At 36.9% G+C, this 19,702-nt stretch overlaps 1 protein-coding gene across 1 annotated transcript in view; it reads right to left on the bottom strand.

The window, feature by feature from the left end:
- The window catches only part of BRWD1 (bromodomain and WD repeat domain containing 1), a 118,285-nt gene that overhangs the window by 44,282 nt on the left and 54,301 nt on the right, over window positions 1-19,702 (bottom strand). The window contains exons 18-21 of the mRNA XM_029215531.1: window positions 16,449-16,634; window positions 11,564-11,747; window positions 9,165-9,258; window positions 4,496-4,627 (exon numbers count right to left, since the gene is read on the bottom strand). Coding sequence (XP_029071364.1) covers window positions 4,496-4,627; window positions 9,165-9,258; window positions 11,564-11,747; window positions 16,449-16,634 — 596 coding nt within the window. The remainder of the gene's footprint in view (window positions 1-4,495; window positions 4,628-9,164; window positions 9,259-11,563; window positions 11,748-16,448; window positions 16,635-19,702) is intronic.

Below are 19,702 nucleotides of genomic sequence, written 5' to 3'. Positions count from 1 at the left end.
TGATGATTAAGTACAGCAGAGGGGGTGTTTAGGACAGTGGAACTATTCTGTATGATACTATTATGGTAGATACATAACATTATGCATTTGTCTAAACCCATACAACACAGAGTGATCCCTAATGTAAACTACAGAATTTAGTTAATGATAATGTGTAAAACTGGTTCATCAGTTGTAGCAAATGTACCACACTAAATCAAGATGTTATTAATAGGAAACACTTAGGGAAACAGTATATGGGAACTCGCTGTACTTACTGTGTAATTTTTTTTAAACCTGAAACACAGAAGTCTTTAAAGGAAGAGAGGGGAACAAGCAGCTAATTCCCACAACCCTAATAGCTGCCGTCTACTTTAAATTCTGGTCTTGGATACTAAGCAGGTACTTTTAAATTGAGATACAACCTTTTCCTATAACAGCTACTTACATTAAGTGAATCATAAATGGATAATGAAAATGCCATGGAGAAACAAAACTAAAAAGATGGAACTGCAAGGAAATAGCTATTTTGTTTAATTCATTTGAGTAGGCAAAATGCAAAGTAAACATACTCTTAAAAAATGTTCCTCAAAATGTGAGCCCAATGCTATTCAAGGAGTACAGATTCCTAGGCCAACCACACTAGATCTACTCAACACGAGTCTGCTTTTTATGCTCAAAATAGACTTCTAAAAAATCACAGTAATAAAATAAACTCTTAAAATCTACTACCTGGAAACCATGCATTCTGGGAAAAAGTTTTAAATGTTTTATCTGCATTAACTCTCAAAATACTTCTGTAAACAGAGGCAGGGTTAAGAAAAAGCTAATGAAACTTAAGTTTCAGAGGTTTTCAATTTAACTTGCCTACCAAGGCCCTGTGTCTATCTGTAACTTTGAATTCTTTTTCTAAAGAACGTCCCTAAAATTATACAAGATTCAAACCCCACAAATCTTGGATCTGTCTTGCCAATGAGTTTTGTATTATCTCAAGTCACTACCTGCCCACTACTACCTTTTCATATATAGAGAAACCCAAGGCTAAGAAATGTAAAGAAATACGCTTGGGGTCACAGAAGAGTAAGTATAAGAAATGGAATCAGAAACCAGGCCAATTCTAAAACCCATACTTTTTCTACTATCAGTGCTTTCCAAACCAAAGCGTAATGGAACCAACATACACATATACACAACCATCTCTACCCATCGGCAACACTCAGGAGAATGAATTCATACCACTGTAGGAGGTAAACTACCATAACACAAAATTATGACTTATCTTAAAAGGTCAAGTGGATTTAACATTCTACATTATACTTGTGTTAATTTAAAAGTTCCCCATTAATTGCAAATAAACCAAATTAAGACATAAAATTGTAAGATTAATACTACTGATCTAAAAATTAAAACTCAATCTATAATCATTCCTGATTTTTCAGAAACACTTAATAAGAATTAGTTGCTATTTCCCTAGCGTAATATATATGTATACTGTAGAAACCTAAAACAAAGCATCTTACTTATTGTGAAAATAGCAGACACACTGACAACAGGAATATGGTCCACTATCTCACTAGTATTCAACAATGTACTGGAAGTATTAAACACTGCAATTAGACAAGAAAAATCAATTAAAAGTATAAAAATTAGGAGAGAAGTAGCAAAATTGAATACTGTATAAATGAGAGTGTACCTGGAAAACTTCACAGAATCCAATGATAAAATTAACTCAAAAATACAGTAATGTAGCAGGGTGGAAAAAATTAAAACTTGAAGGGGGAAAAGGCCAAAAACACGATAGAAAAATGGCCAAAAGACATGACACACAATGCACAAAGATGAAAAAGACTCTAAATATATAAAAATATGTACAACTTCACACATAAGAGAAATGTAAACTACACTGTAAATAAACCAAAGACAAAAGGACAAATATTGTGATTCCACTTACATGAGGTACCTAAAACAGGCAAATTCATAGAGACAAAGTATAAGAGAGGTTACCAGGGGCTGGGAAGAGAAGGAAATAGGGAGAGTTCTTGTTTAATGAGTACAGAGCTGCTGTCTGGGATGATGAAAAAGTGCTAGAAATGAAGAGTAGTGATGGTTGCATACATCTGTAAATGCAGTTAATGCCACTGGACTGTATACTTAAAAACAGCTAATGGTAAATTTCATGTTACATATAATATTCTATCACATAAAAGAATAGCCAAAACATATAAAAAATAAAACTAAGATACCATCTCTCGCCAATTGATTGGCAAAAATTAGAAATTGTAACACACTGTTAGTAAACAGTAAGAAAACAGACACTCTCCTACACCACAGGGAGGAAAGCAAGTTGGAATTCTCCTTTATGAGGAATTTTTATCAGCATCTCATAAGATGCAAACGTGTTTATCTTTGGGCCCAGCAATCCCATTTCAAGGAATGTACCCCCCCCATAACATCTCCATCATTAGACAAATACATACATCTACAAGATTATTCATTGTAGCATTATTTAAAATGAAAACGCTGTAAACATCCTAAATGCCCATAACCAGGAGAGTGGTTAAATAAACTGTTACAATCAGATAACTTAAATATGATGCAACTCTTTAAAAATAAATAAATAAGGAAGGCACTTATGAACCGATATGAAGTGATTTTAAGAATATTTTAAGTGAAAAAACCCAAGTGCAATAGAGTATCTGTGGTATGTGACATTTTGTGTACAAAAGGAGAAAAAATATACATGTATCTAATTGAGTATATAGGGGAAAGAAGAAAAAAAAACACAGGAAAGATATGCCAGAAACTAGTGAGGATGGATGGGAACATTTATCATAATTATCCGGAATCATTAAAGGTTAAAACATGCTCAATACATGTAAAGAAGAAGAAAATAAATAAGAAAGGTGTTACACAAAATCATTTAAGTGAACGGTTAGCAGCTAACATTATTGGATATTAGGCAGTGTTTTAAACACTTTACACGGTTAACTAAACGAATTCTCACAACACCTCTGAGGGACATACTATTAATTACTTTTACAGATATAGGCAGAGGCACAAAAGTTTAACCAACTTGTCGAAGCAGAAGAATTTGGATTTAAATTCAAACCCTATGTTTGACGACTACCCTAATGCTTTATAGAGGAATTCAAATTGTTCATCCTTATGTAACATTTCAATCCTCAAAACATTCCTGATTAGAGAATACTAACATTCTAATATTAACCTTTAAAAACTCTTTACAGAAATACTGGTTTCCCCCAAAAAAATCAAAAAGAAGAACAGTAACTTACATATGATTACTGTAAGTCAAGAAAAGGGTTAAGACAAAGACTTCTTAGATATGACGGCAAAAGCACAAGCAACTAAGGAAAAAACAAACTAGACTTCATCAAAATGTAAAACTTTTGTGCTTCAGCGGAAACAAGCAAAGAAGTGAAAAGACAATCCAATAAATGGGAGAACATATTTCAAAGTCATACATCTGATATAAAGGATTTGTATCCAGAATGTATAAAGAACCCTTATAGCAATAAAAAAGACAACCAAATTGAAAAATGGGCCAGAGATTTGCATAGATATTTCTCCAAAGACATACAAGTGGAAAACAGCACACGAAAACATGTTCAACATCATTAGTCATTAGGGGAATGTAATCAAAACCACAGTGAGATACCATTTCACATCCACCAGGACAACTGAAATCAAAAGGACAGAACATAGTAAGTGTGGACAAGGAGGTGGAGAAACTGGAAACTTCATACATTACTGACTGGGAACATAAAATAATACAGCCACTTTGGAAAACAGTCTGGCAATTCCTCAAAAGGTTAAAATACAGAGTTACCATATGACCCAGCAAACTGACTCAGAGATATAAACCCAAATGAATTGAAAACTTATGGCCAAACAAAACCCTGTACATTAATGCTGATAAGGAGCAACATCCGTAACAGTCAAAAAGTAGAAATAATACAAATATCCACCAGCTGATGAGTGGGTAAACAAATTGTGGTCTATTCATATAATGGAATATTGGGCAATGAAAAAGAATGAAGTATTCATCCATGCTATACATGGAATCAGCCTTGAACATTACACAGTAAGTGAAAAAAGCCAGTCACAAGATCATACTGTATGTTTCCATTAAATGAAATGTCCAGAATACAAAAGTCCATGGGGATAGAAAGATTAGTGGTTGCCAGGGGCTTGGGTGGAGTGGGAATGGGAAGTACTTGCAAATGGGTACAGGGTTTCTTTTTAGGTGATTAAAATATTTTGAAATTAAATAGTGGTGGTGATGGTACAATTTTGTTAATATACTAAAACCACCAGATTGTACACTTATATGGTATAACAAAGCTGTTCAAAATTGTTAGAGAAATTTAAATGTGAAATTTCATCTTAATCTCTAGAGAATACTATACTTCCACAAAATTTCAAGGTAGATTCAAAGTAAAGAGTTAAGACAAATTATTCAAGATTATTTTGTATATTTTAAAGTTATGAAACTCACATGTCTTACGGAGCTTGAAGATTCATTTCCAGAAGACAACTCAAGCCGTCCAAGATTTCTTCTACCATAATTTGGATATTTACGCCTACATGTCCTCTGCCTAGACTGTGACATCAAAGCCACGGAATCAGACTGAAACACAAACATGCAGATGAAAATCAACACTTAAATAAGTACAATCTTCAATAAAGTATTTCGCATTCTATCCAATTCCAAAAGGATTTAAGGCAAAAAAAATAATAATAGTTCAAAAAATAAAATATTCTTGAATGGGTATTTTTGCCACATACTGTTAACCAAGATTGGTTTTTGTTACTTTTAAGATATTTAGAAAACATGGCTAAATTTAGGCACATTAGATCATCATTTTCCAAACTAAACCATAAGTTAATTGGCTTACCATAAATTAGATAATAATAACTATAATCCAAAAAAGAAATCACTTTAAAATATATACCTTAGAAGTGAAAATATATATTCATATATTATGATGCAGTAACCAACCTTAAGGAATATATCACTGTGTGAATACACAGGTATAGAGAAATATCTGAAATGATCCTCAAATATCAATCCTAGTTATTTCCAGGTTTTAACTTTTTGGATGATTTGTTGTCAGTACTTTCAGTTGTGCTTGAATTTTTTAAATATCTTTTTTTTAAATTAAAACAAAATAATTAAATAATCTTTTAAAATCAGCCAAATAAAATAGCTAGATTGAAACGGTGGGGGAGGGGGGGCGGGGGAGGGCACATGCTATTCCTCCAACACCAAAGTCACGTATGCGAGATCACTCAGTGAAAGTACATATTCCCAGAGCTGATATACAAAATCAATTTTCACGTTAGTGCCACCTGTTTGATAATCATTGAGATGTTTTATCATTTCAACATATCCTGAACAATATATCCTGGCTGATTTTAATACAACTCTTCTTTCCTTAATTTGTCAGTACTTTTTTTGTTAAGGCAAAAACTCCTATTAATGAATTTCATGACTAATAATATGTAAATTCAGATGGACCAAAACTACCACTAAGAAGAACAAGAAAATGTGTCAAAATATATATTTTTTTAAAAAACGGTTTGAGGGCCCTATATACCTAACAAGGCTATGAAGATTTACAGGACCAATACACGAAAAAGGATACAAGCAATAAAAAAGAACCCTAGAATTTCACTCTGGAAGAGGAAGCTGAAAGGTTTAGCAGGTAAGCAAAAAACTGACAGACTAAACTCTTGAGTTATGCTAACAAAAATTACAATTCGGAGTCTCCTATGTATAGGCAAACACCTCAAGCTTCAGCTGTTAGCCCAAAGAGCTATAATCTAGACCTATAGGTAAACCACAGATAAACAGTAATTCCAGGGAACTAAAAGCCCATTCTTGTCTGGGTGAAGGTGATACAGGCTTGAGAGTGGCCCTAGTAGCCTACCAGAAGCAAATTAAAACCTTCTCTGGAGAAGAAATGCCATCCTAGGCTTCAAACCATCTCTAACATCTAACATTCAATCAAAAATACAGGCAACAAAGAAAATGTGATTGTAATAAAATGAGAAAAAAATCAACACAGAATGCAAACAGATTAACAGGGGAACAAGATAATGAAATAACCAGAAATGGTTTTTTTTAATAACCAGGGCTGATTTTCAAGGAATTAAAATAAAGAGAACTTCAGCAGAAAACTGAAAACTCTGGAAAATTCTGAACAGAAAAATACAATAACTAAAACTAAGAACACAAGGTTATTAGCAGGATACACACAGCTGAAGAGAACTAATTGAATGGAATATATTCGGTCAGAAAAAAATTCAGAACAGCAAGAAACAGCCTAAAAACAAAAAAGACAGAAAATAGGGCTTCCCTGGTGGCGCCGTGGTTAAGAATCTGCCTGCCAATTCAGGGGACATGGCTTCGAGCCCTGGTCCAGGAAGATCCCACATGCCACGGAGCAACTAAGCCCACGTGCCATAACTACTGAGACTGTGCTCTAGAGCCCGCGAGCCACAACTACTGAGCCCATGTGCCACAACTACTGAAGCCCGCACACCTAGAGCCTGTGCTCTGCAACAAGAGAAGCCATTGCAATGAGAGGCCCATGCACTGCAACTAGAGAAAGCAGCGCACAGCAACGAAGAACCAAAGCATCCAAAAATAAATAAATTTATTTTTTTTAAAAAAAGACAAAAGGGAAAGACAGGAAGTAAAGGATAAAAACACATACTATGCAAATGCTAGCCAAAAGAAAGCTAGCATAGCTACATTCATATACAAGAATTTGAAGAATAAAGCATTACTAGAGATAAGTTCATAACGGTAAAAGGTTCAATTCAGTAGGAAAAAGGGAAATTCTAAATTTGTACACAACAAATAACATAGCTTCAAACTACACAAAGCAAAGTAAGTAGAAACAAAGAAATCTACAAACATAATGAGACTTTAATACTTATCTCACTATAAGCAAGAGTGCAATCGTTTTGAAACCACATGTGGCATTAACTACTAAAGTTGAATATACACATACCCTATGCTCCAATGATTTCACTCCAGTGCATATACTCAAAAGAAATACAGATGGGGCTTCCCTGGTGGCGCAGTGGTTGAGAGTCCGCCTGCCAATGCAGGGGACACGGGTTCGTGCCCCGGTCCGGGAAGATCCCACATGCCGCGTAGCGGCTGGGCCCGTGAGCCATGGCCGCTGAGCCTGTGCGTCTGGAGCCTGTGCTCCGCAAGGGGAGAGGCCACAACAGTGAGAGGCCCACGTACCGCCAAAAAAAAAAGGTAATAAAAAAAAGAAATACAGACAGATACCAAGAAATATGTACAAAATGTTGAAAGCAATATTGTTCCTAACATACTATTCCTAATTCATATTCCTAATATGAAAACAAGCCAAACGTCCTTTAAGAATAGATTAAACAGCAACATTCTCATTAAGGAATACTATCCAACAGTGAAAACAAATGAACTTCAACTACTCACAACAAAGATAGATCTCACAAGGGCAAATGCAAGCCAGATACAAAAGATTACATATACATACTGTATGACATTTAGATCAATGTTTCTTATCCTTTTTTTTTTTTTTTTTTTTGCGGTACGCGGGCCTCTCACTGTCGTGGCCTCTCCCATTGCAAAGCACAGGCTCCAGACGCGCAGGCTCAGCGGCCATGGCTCACGGGCCTAGTTGCTCCGCGGCAATGTGGGATCTTCCCGGACCGGGGCACAAAACTGTGTCCCCTGCATCGGCAGGCGGACTCCCAACCACTGTGCCACCAGGGAAGCCCTTCTTACCCTTTTTTTAACATTACCACTACCCTATAGGAAACTTGACTTTCTCCTAATTTGCTCCCTCGAATTGTAATACCACAGACATACATACAGTATGTAAACACTTATGTAGTATATCTGTACTTTGTACATCAACAGATTAAGTATAAGGCTTAGCCTTCTTATCCAATACAGGGTTTAAAATAGATAACATTTTTAAGACAAAAGCTAAATTGAAATTTTTAAAGCTCTCTGCATTTAACTTTATAACTTTCTTGAATAACTTTTGATGTAATTTAATTACAGATTGTAATTTATCAAATTACATATCCAAATTAGAAATTTCTGAATACATAACAGCACAGTAATCAAATGTTTAAAAATCTTTCAAAACTTTTCCAGCAAAAATAAAACAAATGAAAAAATTTCTTAAAAATTTTAGTAAATTTAACTTTGAAGGCTTTTATCATGAGAAAATATTCTAACTATAGCTGAAGATAGTCAACATTTTTTTCTTTTCAGTACTTGGCGTAATAGATTTGAATTATTTTTAAATTAAATAATAAGATAGAAACTATTTCTATTTAATTCTCAAAGCCCAAGTCATAAGCAAAAACACCACGCATCAAGGCAGTTAATGTGGCAGACAGGCATGCACAGGCCATTTCTCACAATATGGCTACAAAACTGAATGACCAATTGAGAGAATATCTTGCAAACACAACCATTTTCACCATAGTTTTGTAGCACTGATCGTGCATACATTTTGTATAAATTCCATTAACTTGTTAATGCTTCACATATGATGGTCAAGAAATTAAACACTAAGGAATAAGATTTTCTCAGGTAGGGCTGGGCTTTGTCACAAACCATTGTGACATCTAAGATTTTTTATAAATGCATGATTTGGAAAACATCAGAAACAGACAAAGCTAACCAGCATCTTTAGAAGTCAAACAGTTGGTTATCTGCAGGAGAAAGGAGAGAGTAGTGATTGGGAATGGATACAAAATGCTTTTGATGTGCTGGCAATGTTCTAGGGGTTATTAGACAATAACATTTTGTTTTCAGGCCGTGCCGTGAGGCATGTGGGATCTTAGTTCCCCAGCCAGGGATCAAACCCGTGCCACCTGCATTGGGAGCTCAAGGTCTTAACCACTGGACCGCCAGGGAAATCCCAACAATAATTTTCTAGAATCCTTCATCACTGTTAGGCATTAGGCTACTTCCCGCAAGTTTCAAGCCACTTTTCCTAACACCTGTACAACTTTATGTCTACTATTTTAAATCCCAAACAGAAGACTAATATTACTAATATTCTCAGTGATCAAAAAGAAAACTATAAATTTCAGTTTAATTTCTAATTTGTTTATTCCTAAGGAAATGGAATTTAGGTTACCTTTTGTGAAAGATGGAGAGTCTTCCTCTTTCTTCCAATTATATAAAGATTTCTTTCTTCTTCACCTTTCTCTATTCTGAAGTCTTCCAACTTCCTACAAATTTAAGTACCCAGTTATATTAATTGCTGATAAATAAAGGATATATAGAGAAAAAAACTAATCATTATGATTCTGGGAATCATAACTTAAGTATTTTTTTAATTAATACAGAAAATTCCTAAAGTTATAACAAAACTTAAGGCAAACTACACTTTTCTAGAAATTTAATATAACCAAAATCTCAGAGGCAGCTAGTAGGTCCTATTTTTCATATTTAACACAGAAATATTCATTCATTTGTATTTTGATTGGCCCTATGAGGACCAACTCAAACAGAATCTCTCGTGTTAGCTACTCAGAATGTACCTATGATTTTCCAAGATTGCAAATCCATTCGCTAAAGGATTCTACTGTATCACTCAGCATCTCCTTCATAAAAACTCAAATGTATTTTAGAATAGAGTTCTAGAAAGAGCTATGCTCTTCTCTGGGAAAATTATACTGCAGCGGCTAGCTGACTCACAAAATCCATTCTTCTTTCTTCCTTAGAAGCAAAATCTCAAATTTTCATCTAGGCTCTTTGCTGCTCTAAATAGAGACTGTATTACCTTGCCTCCTCTGTAGCTAAGTGTGGCCATATGGACATTCTGATCAATGAGTTATGAGGAGACATGTCATGTGGGACCATTAAGTCTGCTTAAATGAAATCCCTTCAATTAGAAATGTCCTTTTTGCCGTCGGGGAAAATGCTGGGGAACCATGATTCTAGCCTTAAACTACTTCCAGTCTTCCTTTATGTTAACAAAATAAATGCTCGTTTAAGGAACTATTCTTCAGGACTTTCACTCCTGATACCTATTTGCTTCCCTTGATTTTGACAACAAAAAGTATCCTAAAATGACACTTTCAGTTCTGATGACCATGCAACTCAGACATAATTTTAAGGCTTAATTATAGAATGCTGCATACACGACAGTGATTTTCTGTATTTCTCATCCCAATTCCAGATTTTGCTTTTCATTAGTTTATCGTATACTTATAAACATCCTTAAATTCACTGTATGAAATATAAGTATTATCCAATATTACTCCACCAATCAACTGACTCTTCTGGCTAAACACATGAAAACTTTTACAAAATTATCTTCAAGGTATTAGTTATTATGAGACACAAACGTGACAGAATACTGAAACATTTTAGATATCAATGAAAAACAGTATTTGCTGCCTCCATTCTGATAACTTGAAAATCAGTACATCACAATTCAGTACAAGGAAAACCCTACGATCCACACTATACTTATGAAATATCATTTCTCAGTAAAAGAAAATAGGGCTGCTTAAGAGAAAAGACTAATCCTAAGTCTAGGTCAAGAAATTTACAAGAAGAACCTGTAACACCCTGCCATGCCTGACAGCAAAGTAGCCTACACAAGGCTACTACATTATTTCAAAAGGACTCAGGAGCCAACCTGAAGAAGCTCCTCCTGGCCAGAGATAAAAAAATTTAAACATTAACAAGGACATTAGAAATAAGCTAAATCACAGCAGTGTAATTAATACACTGAACAACACAAACACACAAATTGGCCACTGCGGGAGAATATAAAGGAATAAATCTTTATTTTGAAGGTAAATAAAGCAAAATGAGCAGGCAGCTATCCTGTTTTTTATACAGAAACTTGTTTATTATATACAAACTTTACTACTGGATAATCAAATAGTAGATGTGGGTGAATTTTTATTTGGAAGTAGCCAAGATAATAAAGACTTCAGAGCTGAAATATCACTATTTTATAATCCCTAATGAATTAATGAACCTGGGCAGTGAGTATCAGTTCCTGCTAGCATCACAAAAAAAAAAAAAAGAAAAGAAATAAAGAAAAGGATATTATGTGCCTTCTGATGGAATTTTACCACTTACAAAATACTCTTGCAAAAAACTAAAAATATGACATTTGGAACAACTGGAAATTTAAACACTGGCTATTTGGTTCTACTGAGGAATTGTTTGTTTTTTAAGATATGACAATGGCATTATAGTTATATTTTAAGACAATTCCTTATCCTTAGAAATTACATACGGACATACTTTTAGACAAAATGATATTATGTCTGGAATATCTTTCAAAATAATACTGAAGGGAGAACAGGGGGTGTTTGTATAGATGAAACAAGATTGGTTATGGAGTTAGAGAACAATTTTGACATTTTCCTACCACAATTAAAATACATCCCAACCCATTACTAAAATATATGTATATGATTATTTATACCACTAATGATTAAAATGTGTAAATAACCATATAGATATATTTTCACAGATATAAACAATATTAATAGATATCCTAAAACAAACCTAAATATGCCTAGTGGTACCTCTGGTACAACCACTCTTCGTTTCCAGGCCTGCAGGTCACGCTCTGTAGCCATCTGACTACGTGGAGCATTCTGGTGCATCTGACGAACACCTTCCACTTGTCCACTACGACGCAGACCAATATTTGGAGGGGACTGGATGTCTAAGCTTAGTCTTCTAAAACCTAGGGAAAAATTGTCAAGAATGATTACAAAACAAACTTCAATCTAATATGCATATACATTCCTCCTACTATGACACAAACCAAAAAAAAAAAAGATCTACTGAAAAAACTTTGGAAAAAAGAATCTTAATGTGACTGAGATCAAAATGTAGGCTACATGGGGACTTCCCTGGTAGCGCAGCAGTTAAGAATCCACCTGCCAGTGCAGGGGACACAGGTTCAAGCCCTGGCGTGGGAAGATCCCACATGCCGCGGAGCAACTGAGCCCATGCGCCACAACGACTGAGCCTGCGCTCTAGAGCCCATGAGCCACAACTACTGAAGCCCGCGCACCTAGAGCCTGTGCTCTACAACAAGAGAAGCCATCGCAATGAGAGGCCCATGCACCGCAATGAAGAGTAGCCCCTGCTCACCGCAACTAGAGAAAGCCCACGCACAGCAACGAAGACCCAACGCAGCCAAAATAAATTTTAAAAGATCTCTTTAAAAAATGCAGACTACAGAACAAACATTAACATAACTATTAAGCTCAATTTCCATTTTTATTAGACTTTCAGAAATTTAATGTACAAGCATTTTCTATAATAATGTTATATTTGCAGTCCTAAAAACCTCGCCTTCCTCAAAACTGCAAACTAAAAACACATCTTTCTGGAAAAATTAGCACTGCAAATAGATGCCTCAAACTGTGGTGGCTTTATAATAAGAGCTCTAACAAAAAACATTATTTGTGACCTAAAGAGATAATCTAAGCCACTCAAGCAGGCAAGCTGCCAGAGCCCATTATTAAAAATTCACAAAAATGCAAAGTGGGGAAATGCTGGCAGCACCTGAATTGGAGCTAAAAGAGTGGGTAACAGGGCAATGCAGACCACATCAAGCCCTAAGCCTATGCAGAGCTGATCAGGTAGACACAGGAGGCAGGGCAACCTCCCAAGAGCTGGAAGTCACAAAGGATGGAGACCACCCTGGGGGGATGTGGAGGGAATCCCAGTCAAAGTACTTGTTTTCTTGAACCACAGGGTGAAGGGGATCCTGCTACTAATGCAACAAAAAAAACTGGGGGCTATATCCTTTCCTACGGGAGGCTATTAAATTTTACTCCAAATACACCAGCTCTCCTTGCTTAGGGTAAAACTCAAATATGAATGAACAAACCTCTGCATTCTTCTATGTACAACATTCTGTTCACCAATCAAATGTGAACCAATTTGCCCTGCACAACATATTATACTCCATCTATTAAAAATGACATTAAATGCCCCTGCTATTAATCCAAAATTTGTATTAAAATATACTGATGTTTAAGAAACACTTTTTGAATTGAGAACTAAAAATAAATTCTAAATTTTGTGTGTGTGTGTGTCTGCACTGGGTCTTCGTCGCAGTGCGTGGGCTTTCTCTAGTTGCAGCAAGTGGGGGCTACTCTTCATTGCGGTGGGCAGACTTCCCATTGCCATGGCTTCTCTTGTTGCGGAGCTCGGGCTCTAGGCACATGGGCTTCAGTAGTTGTGGCACGTGGGTGCCGTAGTTGTGGCTGGTGGGCTATAGAGCGCAGGCTCAGTAGTTGTGGCGCACAGGCTTAGTTGCTTTGTGGCATGTGTGATCCTCCCGGACCAGGGCTCAAACCCATGTCCCCTATGTTGGCAGGCAGATTCTTAACCACTGCGCCACCAGGGAAGCCCTAAATTCTAAATTTGACTGCCCAAGTCATAGTATTATTCTCCAACAGTTTGAAGAAAATATATGTTATGCATCACAACATTACTTGTAATAGCAAGCATGAAAAATAACTTAAGTGGCCATAAACAGATTAATTACAAAGACTGGTTATTCCACACAGTGGAGTACTATGAAGCTATAAAAAGGAATGAAGACGAGCTCTGTGAACGCACAGAGAGTGATTTCTAGAATATGCTGTTAAGGGAAAAAAGCAAGGTGCAGAAAAATGCATACATATCTTGTGCCTCTTGCTCTGATGCGCTGAGAAGAACACAGCAACTATGCAGTATTCTTACCTAAAATGTTTAACCTGAATCCAATTTTGAGATAATCAGACAAATTCAAATTGAGGGAAATTCTGTGAAACAACAGGCCTGAACTCTTCAAAAGTACCAGTGCCATGAGGGAACTGTTCTAAATTAAAAGAGACTCAATAATTAAGCACATGGACCAAGGCTTGATTAAACCCTAAAATTTTAAAAAGCCATGAAGGACAATTTTGGGACAAGTGGGGAAATGTAAAGATTGTACATCAGAGAGCAGTACTGTATAGTCTGTTCATTGTGTAGTACTGTAAAGTCTGTTGACTGTGACCATTGTATTATGATCATATAAAAGAATGTTCCAGTTCTTGGAAGATATAGAATGAAGCCTAAGGGATAAAGTTCACATCTTACTCTAGAATTTAGGAAAAAAACATACCTGAGAGAGAGAAATTCTTTCAAGTGTATATGAGACCCATACAAGACTGTTGTATGGCATTTCTGTTTGAGATTAGCAAAATCTGTTTGAGATTAGCAAAATCTCAAAACTACCCAAAAGTCCATCAAGAGAATGAATTAATAAAATCAGATATACAAGAGAGTACACAATAGTCAAAATTAATCCAATGCGACAACTGAGCAATCTTAAAAATACAGCACTATGTGAAAAAAATTAAGTCGCTTTATAAACCTTTTATAAACCTTTATAAACCTTTTGATAAAGTTAACCTTTATAAACCTTTGGATAAAGTTTAAAAACAAATGCTTTTTATTCATACATTTAAGAGTGTCAAATCTATTTTTTAAAAGGCAAAGAATCAACATGAGATTCAGAATAATTGTTATCTTGGGATAGGGAAACAGGACAGGACCACATAAAAAGACGTAGATTATTATCATGATTTAAAACAAATAAAAGAGGAGCATGTGTAAATGAACAATAAGAGTATGTCAATGGGCTTCCCTGGTGGCGCAGTGGCTGAGAGTCCGCCTGCCAACGCAGGGGACGCGGGTTCGTGCCCCGGTCCCAGAAGATCCCACATGCCGTGGAGCGGCTGGGCCCATGAGCCATGGCCGCTGAGCCTGCGCGTCCGGAGCCTGTGCTCCACAACAGTGAGAGGCCCGCGTACCGCAAAAAAAAAAAAAAAAAAAAGTATGTGAAGAACAAAGTTTTGATAGACCCAATTCTGTGCTGCTAGAATCCAAAACAGTTAAATATATAAAAGAAGTAAAACTTAAAGTACAAGGCACTAATTTTAAAGTCATATTTTAAAGAGAAAAAAATGAAACTTGTAGACCTAACAGTCGCTGCAAATAAAAATCTAAAGCACTGCGAGTTCCCTGGCGGACCAGTGATTACGACTCCCTACTTTCATTGCCGAGGGCCTGGGTTTGATCCCTGGTTGGGGAACTACACAAGCCGGGATTTCCTGGTGGCACAATGGTTAAGAATCCACCTGCTAATGCAGAGGACATGGGTTCGATGCCTGGTCCGGGAAGATCCCACATGCCACAGAGCAACTAGGCCCGTGTGCCACAGCTACTGAGCCTGCGCTCTCGAGCCCGTGAGCCGCAACTACTGAGCCCACGTGCCGCAACTACTGAGCCCACGTGCCACAACTACTGAAGCCCACGCGCCTAGAGCCCATGTTCCACAAGAGAAGTCACCACAATGAGAAGCCCGCGCACCACAACAAAGAGTAGCCCCCACTCACCACAACTAGAGAAAGCCTGCGCACAGCAATGAATACCCAACGCAGCCAAAAAGAAATTAAAAACAAACAAAAAAGATCCCACAAGCCATGCAGCCAAAATAAAAAACAAATAATAATAAAAAAAATCTAAAGCCCAGTTACGAGGCAGATTAGATGAAAGGAAGATCAAGAGTGAAAGGGCAGGGCTTCCCTGGTGGTGCAGTGGTTGAGAGTCCGCCTGCCAATGCAGGGGACACGGGTTCGTGCCCCGGTCCAGGAAGATCCCACATGCCACGGAGCGGCTAGGCCCGTGAGCCATGGCCGCTGAGCCTGCACGTCCGGAGCCTGTGCTCCGCAACGGGAGAGGCCACAACAGTGAGAGGCCCGCATACCGCAAAAAAAAAAAGAGTGAAAGGGCAGAAAGAGCTGAAGAAACTGTTCAGAACACAGCACTGAGCGATAAAGAGACAGGAAATTTTATAGCATTTTACAGCCTCTCAAATCTTCTCTTATCTTCCACAAGGTTTTAGCTTTTCTAGAGTAAGTTTTCAGTTGCATAACAATCACCCATCTCTTCTAGATTATTTCCACTAACATAATTATTACTACATTCCAATATCAAGTACTTTGCGCTGAAAACTCACTTCAAGCTTTCTGATTCAGTAAGAAACATTAGGGCTCTACTCAATTCAGTTTTTTAAGGATTATAAAGGAAAGGAAATCTAGTGTTTCCTTTAGAAAACACTTTGTTCTTTACTCTTATTTATTTAATGTAATTTTGTAAATACTCTTATTTTAGAGCAAAAAGATTTCAATAGCCTTTCATAGTACTTGAAATTCAAATGTCCATTTGTTAGTCCATCAACCTTACACCTAATAAAGCTACCTCCAGACTACTACTCAAGTTGTAAGCGTACATTGCTTAAGGCTTTTTACACTGCATGTAGGGGACAATGACTTCATTTATTCTTCAATTTCAATCCAGCCATATTAAGGCAAAATACCTCTCATATATTTATTACCTCTTCGGGGTGTTTCTTCCCCATTTGAAAGTCCACTTGGAACAGCATCTTGACCTGCTCCCATTCTCTGGTCTTGCTGCTGCTGCAACTGTCTTATCATTCCATCAAGAACACTGGACTCTGGGCTTCGTTCACCATTGTCATTGGTTTGTAGGCTTATAATTTGTTCAATTACCTCTCCATCACCTGCAAATTCAATGAATGAATATGAAATCATAATACATATGAAGAGGAAAAAACTTTCAATAGGCTACAATTAAAATTACATTAGCAATTGTCAGAATTCTTGTTTTTCAAAAATAATCAATTAAAGATATCCTTTATATTCATAACTAATTAAGTCATAGAAAAAAATTCAAAACAAACTTTAGAGTACTAAGTACCACAAAAACCTCAACAGAGGTTCTGAAATCCCTAGCAGTGAGCACCTGGAAACACACTTGAGTGAAAGTGAAAGTCTTGTTTTTCTGTTTCACATTAACGCCCCTCATTTATACAAGTATTTCATTAAAATCTTATCTCTCAAGGTCTCTCTGACTATAACAACCAATAATGTGCGATTTCTGATGTAGAGAAAAGCAGTGGCATTTCTCTGTCTTATGAAATAAAAAAGAGTAAGTAACACCTTTTAGGCCTTCAACAAATGACCACTCCCAACTCCAGCTCTCTCCCACCCCAAGTACGCACAGTTGAGGGAGGCAGCTTCCACATGCCTCTCCCACCAAGCTTAAGTTACTCTTTCAAATAGGCTTTAAGCATAGCCATAATCCTCCACGTACAAAATCAGATATTTTTAAGTGTCTTTGCTTCTTTATTTTTCAAATAATACATTTTCAGAGATATTTAATAGGTTCAGTTAGTGTTAATGGATAAAAAGTGTTAGATGGTTGTGGGGTCTTGAAATTTACCTAAACATTGACATTTTCATGCAAACAACTCGTTACATATCCTCCCATCATAAAACGCATCTTCTTTGAACATAATATATAACATGGACCACCCCCCCACACCAGTTTATAAACAGAACCTTAACAAATTGAAATTAATAGGGTATTAGGCAAAAAGAATGCAAAGATATACTTCCATCCATAGTAACACGTCAGAAACTGAAAAATGTCATATACTATTTCAGGGGGAAAAATACTTCTATCCTACTAATCTACTTTTAGATCCCTTAAATCTTATTGATGACGTCTCCATTTTACTGTGGAAATCAATGAAGAATTTAGAAGAGCTAAACAAAATCCACGGAAATTTTTTGACCACTGTCAAAAAATGAACTAAGACAGCAAGAAGTGGAGCCCTAATCTAAAAGGATAACAAGGGACTTCCCTGGTGGCACAGTGGTTTAGAATCCGCCTGCCAATGCAGGGGACACGGGGTCAAGCCCTGGTCCGGGAAGATCCCACATGCCATGGAGCAACTAAGGCCGTGCACCACAACTACTGAGCCTGCACTCTACAGCCCACGAGCCACAACTCCTGAGCCCACGTGCCAGAACTACTGAAGCCCATGCGCCTAGAGCCCATGCTCTGCAACAAGAGAAGCCATCGCAATGAGAAGCCCTCGCACCACAACAAAGAGTAGCCCCCGCCTGCTACAACTAGAGAAAGCCCGCACACAGCAGCGAAGACCCAACACAGCCAAACATAAAATAAATAAAATAAATGTATATTTTTTAAAATTTCGTAAAAGGATAAAAAGACTTTAATTAAGACTAGGAATAACATAACATCCTTAAGATCACAACATAGAACCAAAGGGAAAACAGCAGAAAAGGAGACTTCTAATCCTCTCCCCTCCCCAAAAAACCCTATGTAACTTTTCTTTCACAGCACTGAATTTAAATGTAACTTGGGAAATATCAAGAATGATACCTGTTTCTACTTGGCATAATGCAGTCACCATTCAAATACTAAAGAACGGTTCTACACATAAAGGCTTAAGTACTACAGTGCCCTTCCACTATAAGCTACTACAACACTGGAAAAAATATATATGAAAGAAGGGCTTTCAGATATTGGATAACAGCACAGGACTGTGATCCCTGAGAGAAGACAATGGAGCCCAATCTTTTGATTGCTCCAGGTAACAGCCTGGAGGCAATCTCCAGACTACAGAACAAGGAGAGGGAACCCAAGTACCATCCAGAGGTCACAATGAGTTGAGAGACAGAGGTCAGAGTTTGAGAGCAGGGGAAAGATTAAAATATGCAAAGCTGAATATCAGAGAGGACTGGATTGCACAGAAAGCTCAGAGGTACACAATGAGGAATCAATTCTTTGGCTAAATAATATGTGCACACATTGGTTAAAACTCCACCATGCTGGGGAATAAAACATGAAAAAGCCAAGCCATTTTTTAATGCCAAAAAATTGCCAGAACTCTCACAGGGCTGGCAATAGTACACGTTCCCACTAGCCAGTATAGAGACTTCAGACACAAACAAGAACTGTTTTAACCATATTTCCAATGTTAACACTCAGAATATTTTAAAATGTGTGTTCAAATCAGTGGAGAATACAATGACTGCTAGTAGTTTGGTGCCACGGCCTCGATTTGTGCTCAGGTACCAAATGTTTCACCCACCACTGCTTCTGTTTCATCAGTGCAAATGTCAAAGGTAAATAATAGTTCCATATTATTATGAAGATAGTCATAACCTCGAAGACCCCATAAAAGGTCATGGATAAAACCATGGGTCTGCAAACTACACAGTGACAATTTAGGCCCTAGAACAACCATTAAAAATAAGTAAGACTAACAGGTATTGCTAATAAAACATTAGTGGCAATAATGATAAAACACTAAAAAATAAGCAACTTCAATAAAGTTTGGGAAAAAAGGAGAAACGGCACAAAGAACAGAAAGGATAGACAAAACAAGTAGCATTATGTAGAGCTTTAAGCCTGACTACACTAATAATTATATTAAATGTAAATGGTCTACACAGTCCAATTAAAGGACAGGTTGTCAGACTAGACTGCCGCCTGCAAGAAATCTGTTTTAATATAAAGACATACTGGTTAGAAGAATTGAAAAGATACAACATGATAACACTAATTTTAAAAAGTTGGATTATTTACTTTAGTACGAAACAAAGTTAATAGTCTTCAAAACAAGAAATACTCCTGAGGATAAAAAGGGACATTTCATAATGATGAAAGAATTAATTCAGGGCTTCCCTGGGGGCACAGTAGTTGGGAATCCACCTGCCAATGCAGGGGACATGGGTTCGAGCCCTGGTCCGCGAA

This window comes from Monodon monoceros, unplaced genomic scaffold (genome assembly GCF_005190385.1).
Source record: "Monodon monoceros isolate NGI ecotype Baffin Bay Population unplaced genomic scaffold, NGI_Narwhal_1 Super_Scaffold_11, whole genome shotgun sequence".
Lineage (NCBI taxonomy): Eukaryota > Metazoa > Chordata > Mammalia > Artiodactyla > Monodontidae > Monodon > Monodon monoceros.
The sequence above is the reverse complement of the archived record's forward strand: the minus strand, read 5'-3'. Positions and strand labels throughout refer to the sequence as shown.